Genomic DNA, 26,717 nt, shown 5'->3' on the forward strand with positions numbered 1-26,717 from the left:
AAATAGTTGGGGTTAATTGGTAATTTTATAAGTAGAAAGTATTACTAACAATTATTAATTAAATAAAAGTGAAATTATTTTGGAATATACTTTTTGGAGTAAAAAATGTAGTAATACATTGGAGTAAAATTCAACTCTATTTTAGTGTTACACCATTTTATAGTAAAAATGAAGTAATACATTGCAGATGCTTATTATCAGAGAAAGGGGAAAGAGTTTTTTCAACTGGTGCGTGCGGGCTGGAAAGTCAGCTAGTTAGTCAATTGATAGGTTCTACCTTGAAGCTTTTCTCCTTTTCTTACTCTATGAGATCAGTTACCGCATTAGACAGGTACTACATAGTCTGATCTGAGAAGTGCTAATTCGGTTCGGATAGACTTCAAAAAAGACCTGTCATGCAAATATATAGGCCCCTCCCTTATGAAATGAAACAAAAGATACAGTAGAGCTAGGACAGTGGAAGTTAGCCGGTTAATCGCAGCTTACTTCTGGAGTGGTCCTTAGGCGGGTTTAACCAAAAGAAGAAGAAGCTGGTCCTAGTATACGTATATATAAATAGTCAAGAGGAACTTCCTCTTCAAGTTAATGAGTTAGGTCACCTTTCTTGCATCAATCAAACCATTTTTCATTATGAATCCGAACCACTTAAAAAAACCTTATCGGATGGCTTAGGCACAAATAAAAATTACATACAATTAATGGCTCACACTTCACTTGGTTTCATGAACATTTACAATTACAAATAGTAACTTTTTCTGTCTAAATAAATCTTTGTTGCAAGATCATATGCATTATGTTTCAGCAGTCATTGATCTAGTAGTTGGCCAAATTATTAATGTTTCTACGACAGGTTTGAAAATATAAACGTTACATCCTTAAGAACCTTAACTATAATAATATTTTTTCAGATTATCTGGATTTTTTCTGAAGTTTTAATGTGTGTTAAGTCATCCGCCATTTATCAAATTATTACACGAGAAATAGATTTGATTTCGAGTGGGTAGCTTCATTGATTTTAGATGATACACATATCGTAAGTTTTTAAATATTAATAGATTCTAATAAACATGGTGATGTTGTAGACATAAAAAAACATATTTAAAATAAAAAATTGCCATGTTGTTTTTAATAATACCTTAGGTGTTTATATGAGACCGTATAGTTCACATAATCATAAGATATAACTAAAAATAAAATCTATAATTTTGAGCCATGTCTTTCAAAACAAAGTGTGGTTACTGGTTTTTTCTTTTTGGAACACAAGTGTGGTTACTTGTTAAATATATTTTTTTGTCCACAAGCATAAACAGAGGTAAGCAGCGTAAATGTCCTTTTGGGGGACGTGACACAATCAACAGCTGAGTTGACTTTCTTTAGATTTTTTTCTAGGGTTTGTGGGTTCATTGCATTATCCCAATATCATCTGATTTTGATCTCATCACTCTTTTCTTTTTCTTGCTACTATCATCACCATTTTGATGATAGTCTCGCCACTGTTTTCAACCTTCTTTATTGTTTTGTAAACAATGTCGATACTTACGTGATATTCTTATTCTTTGAAAAGTTATGTTGATAGGGGCTGTTCATGTTTTCATTATCATAAACAGGATAGTCATGGTTATCATCATCACCTTTGCGACCAAATTCTATATGGACCAAAACAGTTTCCACCACATAACTTGACCGTTTATAAATTGGAAACCAGCCTTCTCCCATGTTCTTATCAAAACCCATATCTCCTCTAATTATTTACCTTCTCCCCTAAACGAACAGAGAGCAATATTTAACTATCATATATAGAAAAAAAAACTATCATATTGTATAGAATACTAATCAAAACCATATAATATGCCTTTCAGGATCACGCCCCTACCTCTCATCTTCCTCGTACTCATTGTTTGTTCTTCATCACTAGGTAATTAATATACTCCTATATTACATCATTTTCGGTTTTTACACGTTAGTTTTTACTTTGTATGAATGATATATATATAGTATTAATCGACCTCTCAGCCCAATCCATCTAAGTCCGAGATTAGCTTTTGATATCATAGTTTCGTACATTCCTCTCTGCTAACGCTAATCAAATTTTACCTTGATACCATTCCATTACTATTGTATCGGTGGAACCACGTCATAGTAACTATTTCCAAAAAAATTTCCAAAAGTAAAATGTACCACTAACGTTGCGTGAGTTGCAATAAATCAATTTCTTCTAACTATATAGATCACTTAAAAGAATGTATAAACCGCTGATACAATATTTGCTTTAGCTACAGTGGAAGGCTCTATCCAGCTGGGAGGCCCAAAGATGCATGAGAGTTTCATGCGTTACAAGGTAGTGTATTTTATATGCGGAAATATTTAATAGGAACTTTGCTTTGTATTCAAATATTGATAATAACATGGTTTTTTAATTATGAAGAGTGGGGAGACGGAAGTGAACAAGATCATGAGCCACAGGAAGTTGATGTTCCACTCGACTGCAGACTACGACGACGCAGGACCAAACCCTAAGCACGATCCAAGAAGGAGGCCTGGAGGCAAGCCTTGAATCATTCAAGTCACGATTATCTCTCTCTATATATATAAGCACATGCATGAAAGGGTATCTTTATATATGAATGTATGTAGTCGTCCTATTCTAACATTTTGTTTGAGGATGTACAGTACCCTTCAGAAAAGCGTTCGTGAAAAGAGAGATTAGTATACTAAATTACTAATTAATTATATCACCTTGTTTTATTGCCATGTATGTATGTAGTAGCCCGTATCGGATATTAAATAAAGAGCGTTATAGCTGTTTTTATTTAAAAAAACTAACTCGGGGATCTTATCTCTTTTTAGGAAGATTAAAGTTGAACATTTAGCTATGATAAGACCAGTAGAACCAAAAAGATCACTGAATTTTTAATGTTTTACAAAATTGGTCGATGCTAATTGAGTGTCCGACAAACTTTTCAGGGCCTAGATCAGTTAATAAATTGTTTAATGTATTACTCCATTCGGATGAACTAATTAGTAAGATTTCTTACCAATAATATTTATTTAATTGAACATTTTGCCAATTGTGTTGTCGTACTTTTACGTAATCTTTACGATAGAATTATGGTGAAATCGGAAATCGTTTTATCTACGAAATATATTTCGTGGAAAAGTAACGACTCATTTACAACGACCTATTCATTTCGTCGTAAAAATTTTTACGACTATCTTACGATCACTTTGCATCTAATTAACAATTGTAAATTAGTAGTAAAGTTTATAGTGTAGTAAATTCGTTGCAACATTGTCATCTATTAAAATCTAAAATTTCCTATAAATATGTTCTCCTTTCTCATTCTTAAGATGCACAAAAAAAACAAAAAGAATAAAAAAATATCTCGAGATATTTATGAGCTTTGGAGTTGGATGTATGCACATAAAAATTCTGCGGGAAGAGTGACAAACAAATTTCTCAACGGGGCAGAGATATTCATGTATCAGGCCGGAAATATGTCTGTCACGCAGGAAACATGTAAAATATTATGTCTCTGTCGTAAGTGCAAGAATACCAAGTTTGCTTCTAGTGAAACGGTTTGGAAACATATAGTAAATAGAAGATTTACCCTACATTACTACATCTCGTTTCACCATGGTAAGGGTGATGATAGTAGGAATGAAGCAAGTAATTGTAATCAGTTTGAAAATGTTCGTCGTAATAGAGAAGAACCGAGTCATTTGCCTTCTGAAAGTTATCATCACGAGGATCAGATGGTAGATTAATGATATGATGCTTGATATGGTTACATATACATTTCGTGAAACCTCAATAATAAAGGAAGTAGAAAATGTAGAGGGGCCTAACTTGGATGCAATTTTTTTTTATGAAATGCTAGCCACAGCTAATCAGCCAATTTATGAAAGTTGTAGAGAATGTCTTTCTAAATTATTATTGGCAGCTAGGATGATGAATATCAAAATTGATCATAACTTACCTGAAGTTTGTATGGATGCATGGGCTGAGTTGTTTAAAGAGTATTTCCCTGAAGATAATTTGTGTGCTGAATCATATTATGAGATTCAGAAAGTGGTTCATAGTCTTGGCTTACCTTCGGAGATGATATATATGTGTATACACAATTGTATGATCTACTGGAGGGAAGATGCAGAATTGTTGGAGTGTAAATTTTGCTAGAAGCCGCGATATAAACCGCAAGGACGTGGACGAAATACGGTACTGTACCAGCGGATGTGGTACTTACCTATTACGGATAGACTCAAGAGATTATATCAATCTGAAAAGACTGCAGCAACGATAAGATGGCATGCAGAATATACTCAGAAGGAAGGTGAGATCAATCATCCCTTAGATGCAAAAGCGTGGAAACACTTGAATTCGGTACACAAGGATTTTGCAAGCAATATTTGCAATGTTTATCTTGGATTGTGCACATATGGATTTAGTCCTTTCGGAATGTCTGGAAGATAATACTCACTTTGGCCAGTCATCATGACGCCATACAACCTCCCATCAGAAATGTGTATGGAAAGAGAATTTTTTTTCATGAGTATATTGATACATGGGACTAAGCACCTGAAGCGGTCCCTCGATGTTTTCCTGCAGCCTCTGATAGAAGAATTGAAGGAATTGTGGTCAACTGGGTGCAGACATCTGATTGTTCAACGAGAACAAACTTTACAATGAAAGAAGTTCTTCTGTAGACCATCACTCACTTTCCTGCATATAGAATGTTATCAGGTTGGACTACGCATGGGAGACTAGCTTGTCCTTATTGTATGGGAAGCACAAGTGCATTTTAGCTGAAGTATGGTAGGAAAACGTCTTTGTTTGATTGTCATCGGAGATTTCTTCCCATTAACTATCTGTACCGACGAAACAAGAAATTGTTTAGGTCAAAAGTGGTTGTACAGAACACCACTATTGGGGTCAAAAAACGGACACGACGAAGTTAACATCCAAATATCCGTAAAAATGAACATGAACGTTTTTACGAAAAGTATTCTTCGTAAAGATTACTTTTACGAAAAGTCTTGTGGTCAAATATTGCGTTAATCTTGGTTCATTCATCGAAACTAAAGAACACGTTCACGAAACGTCGAAAAAATAAGCAAACAAGGTCGCCGCGTAACACCCACGAACAAGCCGGTCGCTACGTAGCGACCGACCCGAGAACGAGGTTGTCGCTACGTAGCGACCGATCTGCAACGAGTTGGTCGCTACCACAACGAGTCGGCAGCGACCGACCAAGTCATTCGTTTGGTCGCTACGTAGCGACCGATCCATCGGGGACCCGGTCACTACGTAGCGACCGAACTGTCTCGGACATCGATCAACGGGTACGCCCCAAATCCGTGCATTCTCGTATGTTCCTCAATGCTAGCTCCCATGTACCGCAGTCATATCATTTCTCACTCCCGTCGATTGGAGTTATCATGTAAACTTTACGAAAAAAATCGCGGAAAGTTCATTCTTATCGATAAAAATCTTGATAAACGTTTCGAATCGAAAGACGGTCCAAAGAGGTCTAAAACGCGATTAGAAACCCACTTACGATTTTTTAAGGAAAAGCCCATAGATACTATGGCGGTTTATACTTGGTCTGCAAGAAAGGATTAATGTCAAAATTCCGCAGATAAATGTTAAGTTTCTTCGGATAATCATGAAGATCAAGAAAAATTGAATATCTGCATTTTCGAGTTATGACGGCTTAAGGGCAGGAAGGAAAAAACTCAAACCGACCTTGGAGGGAGTATATAAGGAGTCCTAGGCGAGAGGCACAAAGAGAGACCTTTTTCAGAGCAAACTTAGTACTTAGAGCATTTAGGCAACTTTCTGTTTTTGTTATTTCGAGCTGCGGCTCAACTAGGTTTTGCAGTCTTAGGTTGTTAGAACTAGGAATCTCGCCGACAGCTCTCTTAGCCGAGGCTTCTACCTTGTTGTAACGCTCATACGCGAATTCGGAATAAGAAACCTTTTGCTTTTTTTTACGATTTCTTATTTTTCTCGTCTTTATTTCGTGTTCTGATTGCTTGGCGTGTGGTTTAGCAGATATCCGGGACCTCTGGGAAATTAGGGTTTTCCTAACTTTCCTAATTTAAATGGAAATCGACAGTGCGAATTTCTGTTCCCACAGTTTGGCGCTAGAAAGACGGGGGTACGGATCAATCTAACTCTCAGCCGCAAAATACCCAATCAGATAGGCCGATTAACGACAGAAAGAACATACCAGACTCTACCGGTACGGACGTCATCTCTTTTAAGGGGAGAGCAACTGTCAACCAGACCAAACCTCGCAACGGCCTCCTTGTCATCGAGTTGACAATCCAGAACATCGACGTCGCGAGAATCCTAATTGATACTGGAAGCTCGGCTACTATTATTTTCAAAAACACCCTCGAAAGAATGAAGAATGACCGGTCAGAAATCGCGGAAAACCCTAGCCCGCTAGTAGGACTCTCAGGGGAGACCACTTTGGCACTCGAGTCAATTAACCTCATAGTAAAAGCTGGAACTACGGAAAAAATCATTGAGTTCCTAGTTGTCGACAGACCTGCGTCATACAACGTAATCATGGACACACCGTCGTTGAATCTTATGCAGGCAATTCCATCAACGTACCATCTTTGCCTCAAGTTGTCAACCCCTTGCGGAATCGAGACGATCTGGGGAAACTCGAGGGTATCACAAGTCTGCTTTGCCGCAGAAATAAAACGAAAAAATCAGATTCCGAGACCATTCCTAGGAAAAAGTTGGCCTCCGACCAAAAAGCCCAAGAACAAGATTCAGCAGAACTCTTCTGGCAATTAAGGAAAGCCGAGATTCTAGAAGAAAAGCGCGAGCCAACCTGCAAACCCGTAGTATCAGTATGTCTTGACGAAGCATTCCCCGAACGATGCATCGAGATCGGAGCCAACCTCCATGAACCTTTAAGGACTAAGCTCATAGCTTGTCTAAGAAAGAATCTCCACGCGTTCGCCTCGGCTGCGGAAGACATGCCAGGGATTGACATCAAAATAACCTGCCACGAGCTGAATATCGATCCAACCTTCAAACCAGTCAAACAGAAAAGACAAAAGTTGGGACCCGAGCGCGCTACTGCGGTCAACGACGAAGTTGAAAAACTGCTTAAAGTCGGATCGATAACAGAAGTGAGGTACCCAGACTGGCTCGCCAACCCTGTAGTGGTCAAGAAGAAAAACGGAAAGTGGCGAGTCTGTGGGAAACGAACTTTTATCCTTCATGGATGTTTTCTCGGGTTACAATCAAATTATGATGAACCCTAACGATCGTGAAAAAACTGCATTGTGGGAACCGAAATTCACACCATCGATTTTAATGAATAAGTATGGAGTAAAACCAATAAAACCCGATTTTCCCTGAAGGTCCGAATTCTCTGCGTAATCACTTTCAGAACGTAAAAAGATAGATAGCAAAATAAAGATAAACAGTCGCTCGGAGGCATTTTATTAATGAAATAGTATGAATACATGACTTTTCCGAGAGGAGTAGAGATATGCTAACTAGAAAAAAACAGAATAGAAAGGCGGCAAAACGTCTTAAGCCTTGCCTTGCTAGTCTAACCACCTAAGTTCTAAGTTCCCTAAGCTAGCAGGAGTTTTCTAAGTCTAAATTCTCGGATCCATTTTCTTCTTCTCCAGCTCTCCTTATATTGTTGTTTTAGGTCGGTGGCCCATTTACTCCTTTGCCTTTGGGCCCAAGTTTATCTCTTTTGGGAATATTCCATTTTCCGTCGATCTTTGTAGTTATCCTCGAATCTTGATATTTATCTTCGGAAACTTAACGTTTATCCTACTTCCGCGAGTTAGGATAAACCGTCATAACTCCCATTGGGCTCGGGCCGTTTAGATCCTCTAGGGCCGTTTTTAGGCCTTCGGGCTTCTCTACGATTTTAGTCGTAAAACATCAAGAAGAACTCCGATCGAGACGAAACGAGAGGTATATGATCCAAAAGTCAGATATCACAACTATACGGAGGACACGAGGGTCGAAACGAGTCGGGCTGACCGGGATTGGATTGTCCTCGCCCTAGGACGAGGTGAACCGAGCGCGGATCGTCCTCGCCCATGGGCGAGGTGACCGTGGTGCTGGTCATCCTCGCCCATGGGCGAGGTGACCGTGGTGCTGGTCGTCCTCGCCCACGGGCGAGGTGACCTCGGTGATGGTCGTCCTCGCCAATGGGCGAGGCGGACAAGTGAGAACGGTCCGGTTCTCGGGTCTTGACCTGTCTCTTTTCGTACCGATCTTTCCGGAGACCCTCGTCCATAAGTATTTGTATTCTTCCGATCTTTCTTTCGAGAAGTATTTCGTGAAGAATTTGCTAAAATGATAATCTTAGTCGTTGATTTCGAGATAACAGTTTTCGACCCCAACATGCATTTATTACAGATTGCGGAACTTATTGCTACAAGGTGATGCCCTTCGGCCTCAAAAACGCCGGCGCAACTTATCAACGACTCGTGAACCGGATGTTCTCGGAACTACTCGGTAAAACGATGGAGGTCTATATCAACGACATGCTCTTCAAATCCCTCCATGCGGAAGATCACTTGTCTCATCTTGAGGAATGTTTCGCGCGATTGAACTTGCACAACATGAAGATTAACCAAGCAAAATGAAGATTCGCCGTAGCATCGGGGGAATTCCTCGGTTACCTAGTGACGTACCGCGGTATCGAAGCTAATCCAAAACAGATCGATGCACTGATCGAGATGGTTTTGCCCAAAAACAAGCGGAGAGTCGCGGCACTTAACCGATTCATCTCACGATGAACGGATCAATGCTTACCTTTCGACGATATCCTACGGGGGAACAAAAAATTCGAGCGGTCAGAAGAATGCGAAAACTCTTTTCACCAGCTAAAACGCTACTTGGCCACTCCTCCGGTTCTAGCAAAACCCGTCGAAGGAGAACCCCAGTTCTTACATATCGCAGTATCGGCAACGGCTGTAAGCGGCGTCCTGATCAGAGAAGAGCGCGGTGAACAGAAACCCATCTTTTACGTAAGCAAACTTTCCTAGATGCTGAGTCACGGTATCAGCTAATGGAAAAATTAGCATACACAGTTGTAAAATCGCCACGAAAACTCAGACCGTATTTCCAATCCCACACGATCGTCATCCTCACGACCTTCCCTCTGCGGACGATTTTGCATAGTCCGAGCCAGTCGGGAAGACTAGCCAAATGGGCAGTCGAGTTAAGTGAATACGATATAGAATACCGACCAAGAACGAGTGCAAAATCCCAAGTACTCGCAGACTTTTTGGTAGAGCTACCGACGGGAACCATGACTAACAAGGAACCAAATTCAACGTGGGTCCTTCACATCGACGGATCTTCATCTAAGCAAGGATCGGGCATCAGAATTCACCTCACGTCACTGATCAATGAAATCCTTGAACAATCATTCAGGCTAGAATTCCACGCGTCCAACAATGAGGCCGAATACGAAGCGCTCATTGCAGGGCTACGTTTGCCTCACGGATTGAAGATACGCAACATCCACGCCTACTGTGATTCTCAGCTAGTCGCAAGCCAATATAGCGTAGAATACAAAGCAAGGCATGAAAGAACGAGTGCAAAATCCCAAGTACTCGCTGACTTTTTGGTAGAGCTACCGCCGGGAACCATGACTAACAAGGAACCAAATTCAATGTGGGTCCTTCACGTCGACGGATCTTCATCTAAGCAAGGATCGGGCATCGGAATTTGCCTCACGTCACCGATCAATGAAATCCTAGAACAATCGTTTAGGCTAGAATTCCACGCGTCCAACAACAAGGCCGAATACGAAGCACTCATTGTAGGGCTACGATTGGCTCACAGATTGAAGATACACAACATCCACGCCAACTGTGATTCTCAGCTAGTCGCAAGTCAATATAGCGAAGAATACAAAGCAAGGCATGAAAGAACGAGTGTAAAATCCCAAGTACTCGCAGACTTTTTGGTAGAGCTACTGCCGGGAACCATGACTAACAAGGAACCAAATTCAATGTGGGTCCTTCACGTCGACGGATCTTCATCTAAGCAAGGATCGGGCATCGGAATTTGCCTCACGTCACCGATCAATGAAATCCTAGAACAATCGTTTAGGCTAGAATTCCACGCGTCCAACAACAAGGCCGAATACGAAGCACTCATTGTAGGGCTACGATTGGCTCACAGATTGAAGATACACAACATCCACGCCAACTGTGATTCTCAGCTAGTCGCAAGTCAATATAGTGAAGAATACAAAGCAAGGCATGAAAGAACGAGTGTAAAATCCCAAGTACTCGCAGACTTTTTGGTAGAGCTACCGACGGGAACCATGACTAACAAGGAACCAAATTCAACGTGGGTTCTTCACGTCGACGGATCTTCATCTAAGCAAGGATCGGGCATCGGAATTCGCCTCACGTCACCGATCAATGAAATCCTAGAACAATCGTTTAGGCTAGAATTCCACGCGTCCAACAGCGAGGCCAAATACAAAGCGCTCATTGCAAGGCTACGATTGGCTCACAGATTGAAGATACGCAATATCCACGCCTACTGTGATTCTCAGCTAGTCGCAAGTCAATATAGCGGAGAATACGAACCAATGGATGAAAGAATGGATGCATATCTCAAACTGGTCCGAAACCTAGCTCACGATTTCGACTGTTTCGCTCTCACGCGAATTCCCCGCTCCGAAAACGTCCAAGCCGATGCTCTCGTGGCCCTGGCGTCAAGTTCGGACCAAGGTCTTAAGAGAGTAATTCTGTTTGAATTCATCGAATACCTGAGTATCGGACCACCAGTCGTTATCAACCTCATCGGGGATCAAGACGACGATGTAGAGGAGATCGCGCAACAGCCAGAAGAGAGATCGGAACAATCCGACTACGGCTGTGATACGCCATAGCTAGAAACGATTCGAGCCAAAATCATCAACGGAAAATTACCCCCCCAAAAAATGGGCAGCCCGCAAAATCCGAACCCAAGCCGCGCGTTACGTGATGGTCGACGGGAAAATTTACAAGTGGAAATTTTTCGGACCGCTCATGACGTGTTTGGAAGGAGAAAAGTCGAGAAAAGTAATGGAAGAAGTCCATTACGGATTCTGCGGAAACCATTCCGGTGGAAGGTCACTCGCAGTGAAAATCAAACGCAACGGATACTACTGGCCAACGATGATTGGAGATTGAGAGAAAGTCGCACGAAAATGCGAAAAAGGCCAAAGGCATGCTCCGACCATCTGACAACCAGCAGAAGTTCTTTCTTCCATCACATCGCCATACCCTTTTATGCGCTGGACCATGGACATCGTCGGACCCCTTCACAATTCAAAGCAAAAGCGTTTTTTCATAGTCCTCACTGATTTCTTCTCAAAGTGGGTGGAGGCAGAATCATACGCAAGTATCAAAGATGTCCAGGTCAAAAATTTCGTATGGAAAAACATTATCTGTAAGGATGGAGTTCCTTACGAGATCGTGACTGACAACGGATCACAGTTCTTCTCCACCCAGTTCGAAGCATTCTGCGAAAAATGGAAGATACGATTAAACAAATCAACTCTCTGATATCCACAATGCAACGGTCAAGCCGAGACAATCAATAAGACCGTTCTAGACAGACTTAAGAAATGCCTAGACGCTAAAAAAGGCAGGTGGGCGGAGGAACTTGAGGGAGTCCTCTGGTCACATCGCACGACCCCAAGACGAGCAACGGGAGAAACGCCTTTCGCCCTCGTATACGGGACAGGATGCATGATTCCTGCGGAAGTCGAATTTCCCGGTGTTCGGAGAAGATTACTGCCTGAACGAGAAGAGCTCAACAACGCCATGCTCCTAGACAATCTCGACCTCATCGACGAAAACCGGGATCGAGCGCTCGTCCGAATTCAAAATTATCAACACGCAGCCGCAAAATACTGTAACTCCAACGTTCGAAATCACCGATTCAACGAAGGAGACTTAGTTCTGCGCAAAGTCTTCCAAAACACCGCTGAGCGAAACGCGGGAAAACTAGGAGCAAACTGGGAAGGACCCTACAAGATCATAAAAGTCGTTCGACCAGGTTCCTACGAGATTGCCAACATGCAAGGCGTAAAAATTCAAAGAACTTGGAATGCAATGCATCTCAAAAAATACTATTACTAAACAAATCACTTCGCAACCACTGAACTACGGGACGGCTTGATCTCCGAAAGGGGTACGTAGGCAGTTTGTCGAACTGGTGAATTTGCGAGTTCTTTTAGGACTCGAATATAGTTTGTGGATCAAAGATGATCGTGCGGTGTTGTAATATTGTTGCGTTGGAAAAGTTTTAAAAATATCGAGTGTTATGTAAGATGTTTAGAACTTGGGAGTATACGAGTATACGTACCCGCTCCCCCCCTTTTTTAGAGAGAGGGTACGTATACTCGTATACTCCCAAGTTCAAAACATCTTACATAGCACTCGATATTTTTGAAACTTTTCCAACGCAACAATATTACAACACCGCACGATCATCTTTGATCCACAAACTATATTTGAGTCCAAAAAGAACTCTCAAATTCACCAGTTACTAGAGAAAAATCAACCTTTGGCATTGCGAGACGTCGCAAAAACGCCTAAGAAACTATTTCCCGCCAGACATCGCGTAAACAAAATCCTGGTCTCAATAATGAAAAAAAGGAACTATCATACGCATTAGCATCTTCTCAAACACATACTCTTCGCGAAGATCCAAACGGTAGAGTCTACCACCAAGTTCGTTGCTGAGCACATCGAACTCCCAACGTCCTAAGCAGACTAAGTCATCTCACAAAGATGACTCTTATACATCCGACACAAGGATAATAGCGCTATAAAAGAAATCCGAAATTTTGGTCAGTACTTCCAGGAGCCTTAAAAATTGTCCTTGGAGAGTTGCTCGATTCCAACCAGACAAGTCATATAAGCCAAAAACCTATCGCGGACTTTAAATTGGTATGGAATCAGATCGAAACTGTAATGGGATACGTAAGTCGAATTAGTGATCGCACCCCTTAAAGCCAGAAGTAAACCTAGGTCTTTCCCTAAACCCATCATACAGGTCTTTAACATCTCAAGGTATGATATCAAAAGATACGTGATCCTAAAGCATGCCTCTATGCTTATATTCAACGTCCTCATAAATCCCACGAAGTTAGGATTTTGCGGAAAATTCTCGAAACGGACCACGAATATAGCATTCCACTTGGGAGAAAGACATGAGATGACAACTCATCAGCTTCCTTCTGCACCATCCACTTACTCATATAAATGCAAACTGAATATCCATTCATAAAAAGCCGCAATGCGGCGGGGATTCAAAGGCACAAGCCGCCAGTCCCAAATCATAAACACAGCATTCAAGGCCGGAGCAAGTACTAATTCATAACATAAAGAAAATCTCTCAACCGAGATCGTAACCTTGATCGTCATCTGGATTCTAAACCTCCCCTTCACCCATCGCCTCGTCCAAGCGCGGGACCGCACCGCCTCTGTGCTCCCCGACAACAGGATCTTGCCCCTCTGGGTCTTCTGAACAAGTCGGAAGGAAACACTCGGACTTTAGGTCAGCCAAGATAAGGTCAAAATTCCCATCCACGGATGCCAAATCTCCCTTGCAATCGGACAATCTGGCCTCCTCGCCTGTAAGGACGAAGGGGTTTCACCCTGGAGGGCCTGAACCACAGCCATCCCACCATCGACGGTCGCCAGGGCCATATCCCTGCTGCAAATGCACTCAAAGGAGCCTAGGAAATCAGAGATTTTCGCCAAACGGGTCTGGAACTCCACGCGGAGCGCATCCTTGGCCTCCTCGACTCCACGGTTCGTCGACCCTTCACCACTTTCGATCTGACGCTGTAGTCGACATACCTCTGAGGACTTGGTCTTTCTGGCCCTTCTCTCCTTAAGCAAAGAACTCGCCGTCTTCCCAAGGTCCCTCTCGAGCTCCCCAATCTGAACCTCGAGCTTAGACACCTTCCCGGAATAAAAATCCTTGATAGCATTCAGCATGGCTTCAGATTCAGACCTCGAAACCGCATTCGCTGATCATCTCATCGATCAGCGACACAAACTGCGAGATGAGATAAAACAATTAGAGATGCGGAGCAAAACAGGGCTAAACAAGACCTCACGCTCTAAGAATAAAAAGCCAAAGTGAAGAACGAACCTTTCCGTGGAATCCTGACGCCAGATTCAATCCTTCCTATTGCGAAGATTCCCCGTCGTTGCCCCTGACGCATTTTCTCTTCCGGCCCTTTGGTTGAACAACTGGAGTAGCGCTAGGAGCACGCAATGCCAGGACGATCTCCTTCCTAGCTGGAGGAGGCATCGACTCAGTGGCCTTTTCGTTGCCCTCAATGATAATTGGAGTCGTAGACGATCCAGAAGGTTGCGCCAAAGCGTCTGGCACGAACGGAATGCCCGTTTCGACTTGCGCTCCCGTACCTTGCGGGACCTGAACCTCGGGTTCGTGAGTCGGAGCGACGACCAGAACGGAAGAGGACGGTAGCTCGGCATCGGCGTGGGCCGTTTCCTTCTCAGCCTTACGACGAGCCATCTTCTCTCGGAAAGAGAGGAAGCCGGCGACACAGGCCGGAGCGTTGTTAGAAGGGATTGACTCTGGCGCCTGGGAGGAGGCCTCAGCCATCTCAGCATCAGAACTCTTCTTGTCGTTTTGGGAGGAAGACATCTTGAGAGCTGAAAGTGGGAAAAGAAGCTAGAGAGAGTTTGGAAAGAAAGAAATGTGCGAAGGGAATGAAGGATGGGAGCTCACTACTTATAGAGGTAGGAGTTTAAGATTTTGATTTATATTTATATATATATTTCTTCATCAACATTTTTCCGCGGAATTTTTGGATACAAACTTCGTCCAATACACCTATCTTGCCAAACCGCACGCTAGAATCTTGTCGCAATCCACGAATCTAACGGGCTGGATGGCTAACTGTTGGGGTCAAAAACGGACACGACGAAGTTAACATCCAAATATCCGTAAAAATTAACATGAACAATTTTACGAAAAGAATTCTTCGTAAAGATTACTTTTACCAAAAGTCTTGCGGTGAAATGTTGCGTTAATCTTGGTTCTTTCATCGAAACTAAAGAACATGCTCCCGAAACGTCGGAAAAAGATGCAAACAAGGTCGCCGCGTAACGACCGACCCACGTACAAGCCGGTCGCTACGTAGCGACCGACCCGAGAACGATTCGGTCGCTATGTAGCGACCGATCCGTAATGAGTCGGTCGCTACGTAGCGACCGTCCAAGTCATTCGTTTGGTCACTACGTAGCGACCGATCCATCGCGGACCCGGTCGCTACTGTCTCGGACATCGATCAATGGGTACGACCCTAATCCATGCATTCTCGTATGTTCCTCAATGCTAGCTCCCATGTACCGCAGTCTTATCATTTCTCACTCCTGTCGATTGGAGTTATCATATAAACTTTACGATAAAAATTGCGGAAAGTTCATTCTTATCGATAAAAATCGTGATAAACGTTTCGAATCGAAAGACGGCCCAAATAGGTCTAAAACGCGACTAAAAACCCACTTACTATTTTTAAGGAAAAGCCCATAGATACTATGGCGGTTTATACTTGGTCCGCAAGAAAGGGTAAATGTCAAAATACCGTAGATAAATGTTAAGTTTCCGCGGATAATCATGAAGATCGGAAAAAATGGAATATCTCCATTTTCGAGTTATGACGGCTTAAGGGCAGGAAGGAAAAATCTCAAACCGACCTTGGAGAGAGTATATAAGGAGTCCTAGGCGAGAGGCACAAAGAGAGAACTTTTTAAGAGCAAACTTAGTACTTAGAGCATTTAGGCAACTTTCCGTTTTTGTTATTTCGAGCTGCGACTCAACTTGGTTTTACAGTTTTAGGTTGTTAGAACTAGGAATCTCGCCGACAGCTCTCTTAGCCGAGGCTTCTACCTTGTTGTAACGCTCATACGCGAATTCAGGATAAGACACCTTTTGCTCTTTTTTACGATTTCTTATTTTTCTCGTCTTTATTTCGTGCTCTGATTGTTTGGCGTATGGTTTAGCAGATATCCGGGACCTCTGGGAAATTAGGGTTCCTAACTTTCCTAATTTAAACGGAAATCGACAGTGTGAATTTCGGTTCCCACAACCACCCTACCCTATTTATCTGGAGAGAAAATCGAGAAGGATATTGATTACTTTGGTGCACTAGAAACAGTCAGCAAAGGGAGTAATTGGCTACTCCTGCAAATATGGCTGATGGTTACATGACACAACATAATTGGCACAAGAAGAGTATATTTTGGGAACTTTCATACCGGAAGGATCTACTTCTGTGGCACAATCTTGATGTCATGTATATAGAGAAAAACTTCTTTGACAACATCATCAACATTATTGAACGACCCCGAGAAGACAAAAGATAACAAGAACTCAAGGTTGGATTTGCCTCCATTATGTTCTAGGAGTTAGCTGCATATTAAAAACGATGGGAAAATTTCGGTTCCCATTTTCAGATTTTCAGCAGAAGCAAAAGTGGTGTTGTTCAAGTGGGTGGCATCGGATGTGAAGTTTTCTGATTAAATCTATCAAGATGTGTTGAGCAGAGACAAAAAAAAATTCAGGGATAAAGAGTCATGACTGTCATGTGTTTATGCAACAACTTCTACCATTTGCATTGCAGAGTTTCTTACAAAAAAAATGTTCAAGAAGCACTTGTAGGTAACAAACTTACTTCTTAATGTAGAACATATATACACATCGGATTTTGTTAAAACATTTATCTTATTAATTTCATATGTACATTAATATTATTTACAGGTATTGGAGCATTTCTTAGAGATCTTAGCTCACATACCATAACTAAAGATGTCATCAGGCAACTTGATGAGAATATCCCCATCTTAATGTGCAATTTGGAGAAAAAAATTCCTCCATAATTGTATGACATCATGGAACATCTAGTTGTCTACCTCCTGTATGAGGCATTGCTTCGTGGACCTGTTCATAATGGATGGATGTATCTTTACGCGCGATCCATGAAACATTCGAAAGAAAAAGTAAAAAATCATGCAAGGGTGGAAGGTTAAATAGTTGCTGGGAGTTTGAATGAGGAAACATTTCACTTCACGTCGTACTACTTTGGGTCACAAGTCCAGACATGAAAAAGGGCTCTGAACAGATATGATGATGGTGATGTTATGCCGACATATGTTGTGGAAGATGTTCGAGACATATTCTGTCAGATTGGACGTCTAGGTGGGAAACTAAAAGAAGTTTGGTGGTCGAGTACAGAATACACTCACAGTGCTCACACATATATACTCCTTAAATGCGAAAAGATGCAGTCATTTGAGAGGTAATTTAAATTACTTCCGCTATGAAATTTTACCTTGTATATAATTATTGCAATATTGTACTTAATTAATAAGGATCATTTGCAAAACAGCAATTTCGTTTCCTAAGTTGAAGAAACTATACCAGGAATATCAATGAATGATGTCAACAAAAGGAAAGACCAACACTTCGTGAAGTGGTTAAAAACACAAGTATAAATCACATTAATATAATTAATTATGTTAGTTATTTTATTATAATATTACATATTATAGAATTTATATATAAATTACAGGTTGGTTATGATGATCCATTCTATAGTTCATGGGTTCATGAATTGATACAAAGTATAGTCGCTAAGGTCACCATAGCACCTATGTATTTCACACGAGGTTACACTTTTCACACTTACGAGTATGGAAGTCGCCGAGCAACAGTGAACTATGGAATATGTGTGAAAGGTGAAACACATTTTATGGTATCTTACAAGAGATCATCGAAGTGAAATTCTTTGGTTTAGTGAAGATGAAATGCGTCATCTTCAAATGTGACTGGTTCGACCCCACCGTCAATAGAAGTGTTTGGTATAGTAAGTTTGGTGTTGTGGATATCAATGTTACACGGAGGTACAACAAATTTAAACCCTACCTATTGGCATCTCAATCAAACCAAGTTTGTTTTATTTCATATCTGAGGATCAGACAATCAGGAATATCTTGGTTAGACACTATAAAAGTTACACCTCGGGACCGAGTATTGAGTGATGAACAACCGCCTTTATAGGAAGATGTCTTAAATGAAGTGGAAGTACCTGAACAAGCTACAAATGTTGATCCACAAAATACAGAATATGAAGATCTTCCAGGCGATATAGCGGACGAAGCCAACGAAGATGAATTTGAAGAAAGTGATGTAACGGATGATGGTTCTGATGATGAGTTAATTTAATTATGCTACAACTTAATTTGAGTTTCATTTATTGTATTGCATTATCTTTTTCATTATCTTGCTCAAGTATGAACTTAATGTTAAAAAAAATCTACGTAAAAACAAGTTATGAGACTTTTTAGTTTGGGGTTAAGTTGTGTATAACTTATGATGTTATGAGACTTTGGGGTTTGGGGTTTCGGTTTTAAGGTATAAACACGAATTGTCCCTACTTCGTCGTAACACATTAACGCGGGTCGTCCCTAATTCGTCGTAATGGATATTTGACCCTATGCCGTCGTAAATTACTTCGAAGTTACGACGACTACTAAGATTCGAACCTAAATGGTCGTAATTGGTAGTTGTTAATTCGTTTCAAAATTTACTATAAAAATGTACCACTCTCATTCTAAAAATGCACAAGGAAAAACTCTAAAGGAAATTTCTAAATTTCTAAAAACTCTTGGAAGGTGAGACATCAATTCCAAATCTTCTAAAACAACCCCAATCAAATCATTGTAGCTGGTATCTTCATGAATCATACTAAGAGAAGATCCCATTTCATCATCGACTATGAAATCCCAGTGAATTCCATTTATTAGTTTTCATTCTCCACGTATAGAACACAATTCGATCGTCATAACCTGATTATAAGAACATGGGGATTAGAGAAGGAATGATCAACAAGATATATCAAAAAAAAATACATAACACTATGTTCCTCATCGATAAAAATATATAAGGTTTTATAAATTTGAGATTTGAAAACTTCATGAGAAAAACTTCGTCTCCTTCCCAAAAACCGATCGATTTTGAGAAACCAAGCAAAAATTACAGAAAATAGACGAAAATCACTATCTATTATCCTTTGACCTTTGTTACGCGTTCGTGAAGAGAGATTGTTCTGTTCGTTTGAGCTTGTAGTCTTCGCCAAATCTCGTCGGACGTCAACGTCGTCGGAATCGTCAAATCTCGCCGGGGAAATCGCCGGAGTCGTCGAATCTCGCCGGAATCGTCAAATCTCTCGTTGGAGTCGTCGATCAATTTGGGGATTTTAAAAATTCTTGTTGGAGAAGACATATGTTTATGTTTGATTAGATAAGGGTATAATGATACTTTATCCATTAAAATTTTAATGGTAAAGTTGGTTAGTGTAAAGTTGAAAAGTGGTATTAGTGGCAATTACCCATATTTATAATTAAAATATTATAATAACTCGACATCATATAATTTCTAAAATGAATATTAAAATAAATAGTTAGAATAATTGTGAAAATTTTATGAAAATAAATGCGATTTTTATTAAAATTAATTAAACATTTTAAAGTACATTTTTTTATTATAAGTTTTTGTATTGATAAAAATCATGTGTTTTCTTCATTTTATCGTAAAAAGACATACCAAAGCGTAATGCAAACTTCAGTTCTAACCTAAGATACTTCAAATAGATTTATAGGTGTTCAATCTGTGGCTAATATTTTTACGTACAAAAAAAAAAGTTAAGCCGAGTACTAAATATACATACCCACACACTTAAGACCGAGAGATTATTAAAAAAATATATAAAAAAACTCACATACACCTCAAACATAATTCCTACGACCTCTAATATTATTTTAGATCATAAACGTCAAAATATACTGCTCTTGCAAAAACGAACATAAAATACACAATAAAAATATATAATTATATATTTATATAGATTACATGTAACCCAAATCCCGCGCATAGCGTGGACCGACCCTAGTTCTAACTAAAATCTATATGTATACACAGGAAGAGAAAAAGAAGGATTGTAAACCAAGGTCACAAAAATACAAAATAATTACTCAAACACTTTAATGCAGAAAAGATCCAAAAAAAAAAGAAAAAATAAATTAAAGATGCGCATCCAGGGAACCCTGGTCAGTACCCTGGGAGGGTACTATGATACCACTAAACCAGATGCGCTTTTGAAATTAACCCACCATTTATATGTATATATATATATATATATCTTATATGAATCACACGTATAGAACTAAACATAAGCCATGTTCGCGATAAAATATTGTTCGTTAATTAAGGAATAGCAGAGAAAAATCCTTTGGTCTGATAACAAACTTTACAGGAATTGATTATAGAAACCTCATAACTCTCTTCTGAGTCCTCCTATATTCCCCTTGAACACTTAACATACTTATTTTGTTCATACATTCTTTTGTGTCAACTCTCAAATCCTTACACATACCAAATCCCAAAAACCTTTTGTCTCATCATCTCTTCTTATCTGCAACCCAAGACGAGTCTTCCTTCTTCGTTAATAGTCTCGTTCCTACAAATCTTCTGAAGGTCTATGTAACCAATGATGGTGTCCTCAAAGACCACATCCTCCAGGTTTGCCTCGTCGAATGTCGAACCTGACAACACCGTGTTCTTGAACACAGCTCCTTTTAGATCCGACTTCCCGAAGTTCACCCGGTCGATGACAGCATTCGAGAAATTCACCCCTGTAACATCAAAACCTACTTATACCATTTCGATTCCTATATATATAAATAAAGATTGTTGTTGGGTTACTTACCCTTGAAGCTTGCTCCAACGGCGTAAGCTTTTGACATAACGACTTCAGTCATGTCAGCACCATCAAACTTGGCGCCTGACATCAAGGCTGCAGAGAGAGTCTTGCCTTTGAGATTGGACTGATCGTTTGTGTAGTCGCAGAACCTGAGATCGAGTGGCTTGTCATAGACCCCGTTTGCTTGACCTATCGTGTTACCAACAAAAGCTTGTTCACACCGTGTTGGATCTGTTGAAAGCGGAGGAAGTCTCTGAAACAAACAAAAAAGAACATCATTCAGTTCTTGAAATCTTGAAACAGTTCTTAAGCAATTCGTAAGAGGAGAGAGAAAGCATAATGTCGCAGACCTGGTTAGCAGCAATGACGGGAGAAGCTAATGTAAGAGTGAAAGCGGAAAGAGCGGCGCAAGCGAGACATCCAAGCTCCTTAACAGGAAACAAACTCTTCTTGATTCCTCGAACATCAGCGTCTCCGTTTTCTCTAGCTGAATGCAAACCACACAAATAAAACATCATTATTTTTTAAACTGGAACAAATCACAACTACTCTGTGAAAGACTATGAGTATGTATCAGAGAATAATAATAAAAAAACTGTGGGAATTACCGGAGCAATGAACAAGAGCTACAAAAGATCTCTGCTCCGTGGAACGGCGGAATCTACTGGAGAAATTGGGGGTAGAGAGATGATGATTCCTGGAGAACTGGACAGGAAGCGAAGCCATGAATGATATGAGTGTTTTGAGTTTTTCTTCTGCCATCGGACAACGGACAACCGTTGAGTTATCTATCTCAAATTCGTTTTGGATCATGCCTATGACGTGGCATCACAGCTCAGATCATACACTTATCAACCTTTTACGCGTCCACCCCTTTTTATCGGGCCGATGAAAATATGATCCAGTTTAATATAAATAAGCCCAATAAAAAATTTTGAATTCTTCTTATTATCAACCTTTTATGCGTCCACCCCGTAACAGTAAGTTACATATTAATTTTATATTACTTTATTATTGAATAAATAAATTCATATTGTTATTGTAAACTCTTATTTTCTATGTTTTGTTATTGTTTCTACATTTTTATCAGTAAAAAATGTATTAAATCGTATGCTATATAATAATTTTATTTTTTTATATTTGATTTTGCTTAAATTTTATATTTTGTTGACATAAAAAGTTATATAGTTAAATCCCATCATGATACCGTACTTAAAACAATTACGGTAAATATCCAATGAGATAACTGGGCACTTGTGGTCTGAAGATAAATGACTCACAGCTATGAGTTCCGTCTTCTAGATTCGGATCATGGTCACCGTCGATTAAAATAGAGTGAAAAAATAGTTTTCCTAGATGTCTTCGGTGAACTCCCCGATTTTGTTTCGGTGGACGATCATTGTACGATAGTCGAATCTCTTTCGAAGGCATCCGGATACCATGGTCATCAAAAAAAAATTATCCAACGAATATATAACCATTGAAAAGCACTAGACGTATAATTAATTTAGTAATGTTTCTCTATTTATACAATTATTAAATTCTTGGTTTAGGAGATACAAAAGATTGAAATCAATAAAAAAGTTTTTTTTTTTGTACTAACAGATCATTATTTACACAAAATTACAAATACAAATTTTCGGAGCCTCTCTCTGAGATAGAGGGAGCTAACAATCAGTTGATTTTTCCTCTAATCAGACATAAATCCAAATATTCAAATCTACTAAATAAGCTGACAAATTCACCTACACGTTAGAATCAAATTATACAAACAAAACCTTTCACTACCGTTAAAACCTTCTTCTTTTTTCTTTTTCTTTTACTGATATGAAAGATCTTCCATGGAGGATCTTTTCGCTGGAAGTAACATCTCTTCAACCACTCCTTTCCATGATCTCTTGCCTCTTCTTCTTTGGGGACCCCACACTCGCCTGTCAATATTTGTCAGACAAGTCCGTACACTTATTAAGACCCATTTTCCAACCGCCACTTACTGCCAAAGAAAGAAACATCTGTTCCTTATCATCCCCTCCGTCTACATCAAATCTCTCACTGACCCTTCTTGATAGATTTCTCTACATCATCTTGACTAGTGAGTGAAAAATAGCATTTTGAGTCTCCTTTTGACTATTGAACAATAGCACAAATCTGAGGATAGATCTGGTTTGTGCTTTGGGACCCCACCATAGACCTGCCAGAACCATGTGCTAGTGCCTAGCAAGAAAGGAACAATGGCATCTGATTTTGTTTTTCCAAACTTAGGAAAAAAAAAAAAACCAGTATTCTTCTTCAAGTTACAGTCACAGGCAAGCCGTAGTTCTGAAACGTTTTGATCCTTCCGTCCCAACCACCTGTTACAATGACCATACCCCATGCCAGAGAGCTAGTTGATCTCTGGTATGATGACTTAAGAAACTTGTAATGAGATGCAGTCATTGAAGAGAGAGGATTGTTAGCAGGTAAGTTTTCCTCTGGCCATGTTGCGCTTCCTTTGGGAACTGATCCAGGGACGTATCCTTCGTTGAGAGATAAGCAAGGGGGTGAAGCAAACGGGAGAGACGTGTTGTAATCTGAGAATCCACTCCAGGTAGCTGCTACCGATGCATTGGTGGAGAAACGTTCAAAAGATTTAATCTTCTTGGTTTGGGAAGAAGAAGATGAATCTAATTCCTCTCCATTGCTCCATATATATACATTGGAGTCCTCACAAGCTGAAACAATGTGCTTTCCATCAGACGTGAGAGACGCTGATGTGAGGCTCCTCGTCTTGCAAACGCCTTTGTATTTTCTGACGACATCGTTCCCTTGGAGGATTCTGACTTTGGAATCCGCAGAAACAACCAGGACTTTGCTCTGGTCTTGTGGTAAGAACTGTAAGAAAAGACCAATGTCAAGAGAAGTCAACAAAAGACCAAGACCAGAGTGAAACAAAGAGAGATGATTATTATTACCTGAAAACCAGTAATCCGTTTATTTGAAGACTTCTTCTTGTGATGCAAATGTATCTGAGAGTCCAGCTCCAAGTAGTCTCCACACATGCTAAAGAATCTGCAACTTCCGGTTAGAGAACCAATGATTCCTCCCTGTCCATCCGGACGGTAACACACTGCGGATATAATGTCTTTAAGATCAGCCCAATCAACAACGTTGCAACCAGAAATGTTCCAGATCCGAACTTTTCCATCAATTGAACCACTCATGAAGTAGTTCTCATTTACAGGGTTGAACTGAACAGAGGTTACTGCCAAAAAAAAGAAGAAGATAATGTCAGATCAATGTAGTAGCAACTGAGATAACTAGAGAACCAAAAAGAAGAAGAAGAAGCATACCATAACCATTGTGAGGGAAAACTCCACGGCAAACATTGCTACCGAGTTTCCATAACCGGACAGTTTTATCCATTGACGCCGAGAGAAGAGACTGCACCATAACATATGCATCAGTTTCTCTCACTTCTACTAAAGCAATGGTTGTAAGCTAATAAGGAAATGAAGAAGATTTTTGAAAGCTTACATTATCCTTTGACCAAGAGATGTCCAAGACTTCACCAGCGTGGCCACGGAACTCATGTAACGGTTTCTCCACTAACCGGAAAACTTTAGGAGGAAAGACAATGCAGGCTGAATCAGATGTTTTCTTGAAACTTTCTGTCGTCTTGTTTGGTTTCTTATCCTCATCCAACAAGACAGGTTTCAACTGAGAAAGATCGTTTACCTCGAAGTAGATACAAGAAGGGTTTATCTCGTTAAGGCAATCCTTTCGAAGTAGTCTAGATCTCTTGTCCTCAATGACTTTCCACACACGCACAACCCCATCTTCACCAGCGCTCGCAAGATACTTCCCATCGCCGCTGAACTTCATCGCCAAGATGGAACCGTTGTGTCCTTTAATGTCTTGACACTGGTAAAGAGCTGAGAGCTCCTTGGCTTGTTTCTTACAATGCTTGACCTTAACTCTTGAAAGCACATCACCATAGCCAGTGGAAGAAGCTCTGATTCCACCACCAGATTCCACCTTTGTATCCGCTGAACATCCCATAGAGAGCAGCCTTGTTAACCATCCCTTCTTGCTCTGCTTCTCTGTTTCCTTCACCTGACAACATTTGGAATCAGAACTTGCTGCCGTTGAAGAGCTTTCCCTTCTCGTCACATCATATCCACCCACATTTTTATCCACTCTCATAAGAGACAACTCCTCGGAAGCTTCCACCAGGCTTGAACCAGAACCAGAGGAAGTTACCTGGCTAGAGAAACTGCTGAACCCTTGCTCAGCTTCAATACAAATCTCTTGAGACTCGACATCCATATTCTTCAGATCTCCTTCGACTCCCATCCACTCCAAGAACCTCCTCCGCCGCTCCACAACGCTTCCAGGCGAATCATTCCAAACATGGAAATCAAAAGCACTTGGATTCATCATCTCTTCTTCGTTGGCATCAAAGAAGTGCAAATCTTCCTCTTGAGACGAGTAATCCATTATTCTTCCTCCACAGAGTTTTCTTCAAACAATGAAACCCATCTCAAAGAACAATGCTTTTTTTTATCTCTCAAAAGTGGAATTCCCCCAACTGCCAGTTTTGCTTCCAACCAAGCAACCTACAATAGCTTTTATATATATAAATTTTAGAAATAAATAATTATAATAAATAAATAAAAAGAAGTTTACAAAATAAGCAATCACAGAGTTCGAGAAAAATGAGTTGCAAAGATGAATTAAAATAAACATCAATCTCAATCTAAAACCCATTGAATCTAGTCTCTCTCTTAGGCATTTCCACAAACATCTTATGTGGTCTGATCAATGTTGTAAAGCAACCAAAGAAAAGGAGGTTTTCTCAGCACATCACCATAGTTAAGAAAAATGAGATCTCATTTTTAGATCCTAAGAAATTGCGTCAGCACGAGCATCACTGGACTTGCTTACGTGGGTTTGTTCGTTAATCACTTGGTTTCTTCAAAACACATCCCTAAGAACAAGTCTTACACACACAGACCCATTCAAAAGACCATGTGAAGTGAAGTCTCTCTTTACGACCAACCCAGAGAGAATTCAAAAGAAAATAAAAAATAGTACAAGAGATGAGTTTTTATTTTAATTAAAATAAAGGAAATGATCAAAGGTTTTTTTATAAAAAAGAATTGAAAGCTGTGAAGAAAGAGACAATAAGGAAGGAAGAAGAAGGAGAAGAAGATGGATTGTCCGAAGAATGGCACTAGAGTTTTCGAAAGAGGCACACGATTCTTTCCTCTGTCCGTTTGCTTTGCCTTATTTAACCTCTCTGTCTTTATTGTAATTATTTTCTTAATTATTCGGTAGTTAAATCTATATTAACCCTCACGAGCATGTTCTTTTTTGGGAGCATGTTTTTTGACATTTATTGTATATATTTTTTAAAGATCTTCTTATGTTGCCCTATAGTAATTGTTGTGGTGAGGAGGATGAACTATTTTGATGTAAATTAGAATTGAATCCTTTTTATTGTGTGCAAATTAGATTGAATCCTTTAGATGTGAAGTTAAATTGTTTTTTTTTTAGGACTAACGTCCATGCTCTGCAAGACTGCAATCAAATTATGTTTAAATTCTTTTCAATAATATCAATTAGTGATCAGCGATTAGTTCCACAAAATACTAAATTGTGATTTGTGCTCGCAGTTGTAGATTATAAGTGGTACTCTCGCAGAACCAGATAAAGTAACAGGACCTATACCGTAACACATCTTCGGAGATGCAATGAAAATAGTATTATTGGGTTGGTTAATCCATCTACTTTAGTTTCAAACTTTCAATAAAGAACAATTTTAATTACATTTTTTGTTTGATGTTTTACACTGCTACTTCGAATTTATAGTTCTTCACTCTTTTTTCTTTTTCAAATACCTATCATACTTTAAATTTTGTTTAT

The 26,717-nt window shown here is 39.9% G+C and overlaps 4 protein-coding genes across 8 annotated transcripts; 2 read left to right on the forward strand and 2 right to left on the reverse strand.

Annotated features, from left to right (window-relative positions):
- The first annotated feature begins 1,675 nt into the window (after positions 1 to 1,675).
- Positions 1,676 to 2,823, forward strand: LOC106370237. Of its 2 annotated transcripts, none has more exons than XM_048768891.1 (3): positions 1,676 to 1,915; positions 2,280 to 2,338; positions 2,426 to 2,823. In XM_048768891.1, the coding sequence occupies exons 1-3, from the start codon at positions 1,849 to 1,851 to the stop codon at positions 2,552 to 2,554; spliced, it is 255 nt and encodes an 84-aa protein (XP_048624848.1). In that variant the 5' UTR covers positions 1,676 to 1,848; the 3' UTR covers positions 2,555 to 2,823. The 2 variants fall into 2 exon arrangements, with proteins under 2 accessions (XP_048624848.1, XP_048624847.1); XM_048768890.1 differs by having other exon boundaries at positions 1,677 to 1,915; positions 2,274 to 2,338.
- A 3,583-nt stretch (positions 2,824 to 6,406) lies between these two features.
- Positions 6,407 to 7,287, forward strand: LOC106417289. Its single transcript, XM_013858118.1, has 2 exons — positions 6,407 to 6,502; positions 6,553 to 7,287. Exons 1-2 carry the CDS (start codon positions 6,407 to 6,409, stop codon positions 7,285 to 7,287), a joined length of 831 nt encoding a protein of 276 aa, XP_013713572.1.
- Positions 7,288 to 20,292: 13,005 nt separating this feature from the next.
- On the reverse strand, positions 20,293 to 21,676 carry LOC106418492 (thylakoid lumenal 17.4 kDa protein, chloroplastic). The gene is made up of 4 exons (XM_013859216.2): positions 21,422 to 21,676; positions 21,164 to 21,300; positions 20,820 to 21,066; positions 20,293 to 20,745 (listed from the first exon to the last, which is right to left on the reverse strand). Exons 1-4 carry the CDS (start codon positions 21,624 to 21,626, stop codon positions 20,522 to 20,524), a joined length of 813 nt encoding a protein of 270 aa, XP_013714670.1. The 5' UTR covers positions 21,627 to 21,676; the 3' UTR covers positions 20,293 to 20,521.
- A 703-nt stretch (positions 21,677 to 22,379) lies between these two features.
- Positions 22,380 to 26,062, reverse strand: LOC106418465 (WD repeat-containing protein 44-like). 4 transcript variants are annotated; one of them, XM_048768895.1, is made up of 5 exons: positions 25,737 to 26,062; positions 24,327 to 25,408; positions 24,143 to 24,233; positions 23,765 to 24,054; positions 22,380 to 23,684 (listed from the first exon to the last, which is right to left on the reverse strand). In XM_048768895.1, exons 2-5 carry the CDS (start codon positions 25,287 to 25,289, stop codon positions 23,103 to 23,105), a joined length of 1,926 nt encoding a protein of 641 aa, XP_048624852.1. In that variant the 5' UTR covers positions 25,290 to 25,408; positions 25,737 to 26,062; the 3' UTR covers positions 22,380 to 23,102. The 4 variants fall into 4 exon arrangements, with proteins under 4 accessions (XP_048624852.1, XP_048624851.1, XP_048624850.1 ...); XM_048768894.1 differs by having other exon boundaries at positions 24,327 to 25,417; XM_048768893.1 differs by having other exon boundaries at positions 25,660 to 26,062.
- Between the last annotated feature and the right edge of the window lie 655 nt (positions 26,063 to 26,717).

This window comes from Brassica napus, chromosome C9, assembly GCF_020379485.1.
Source record: "Brassica napus cultivar Da-Ae chromosome C9, Da-Ae, whole genome shotgun sequence".
Lineage (NCBI taxonomy): Eukaryota > Viridiplantae > Streptophyta > Magnoliopsida > Brassicales > Brassicaceae > Brassica > Brassica napus.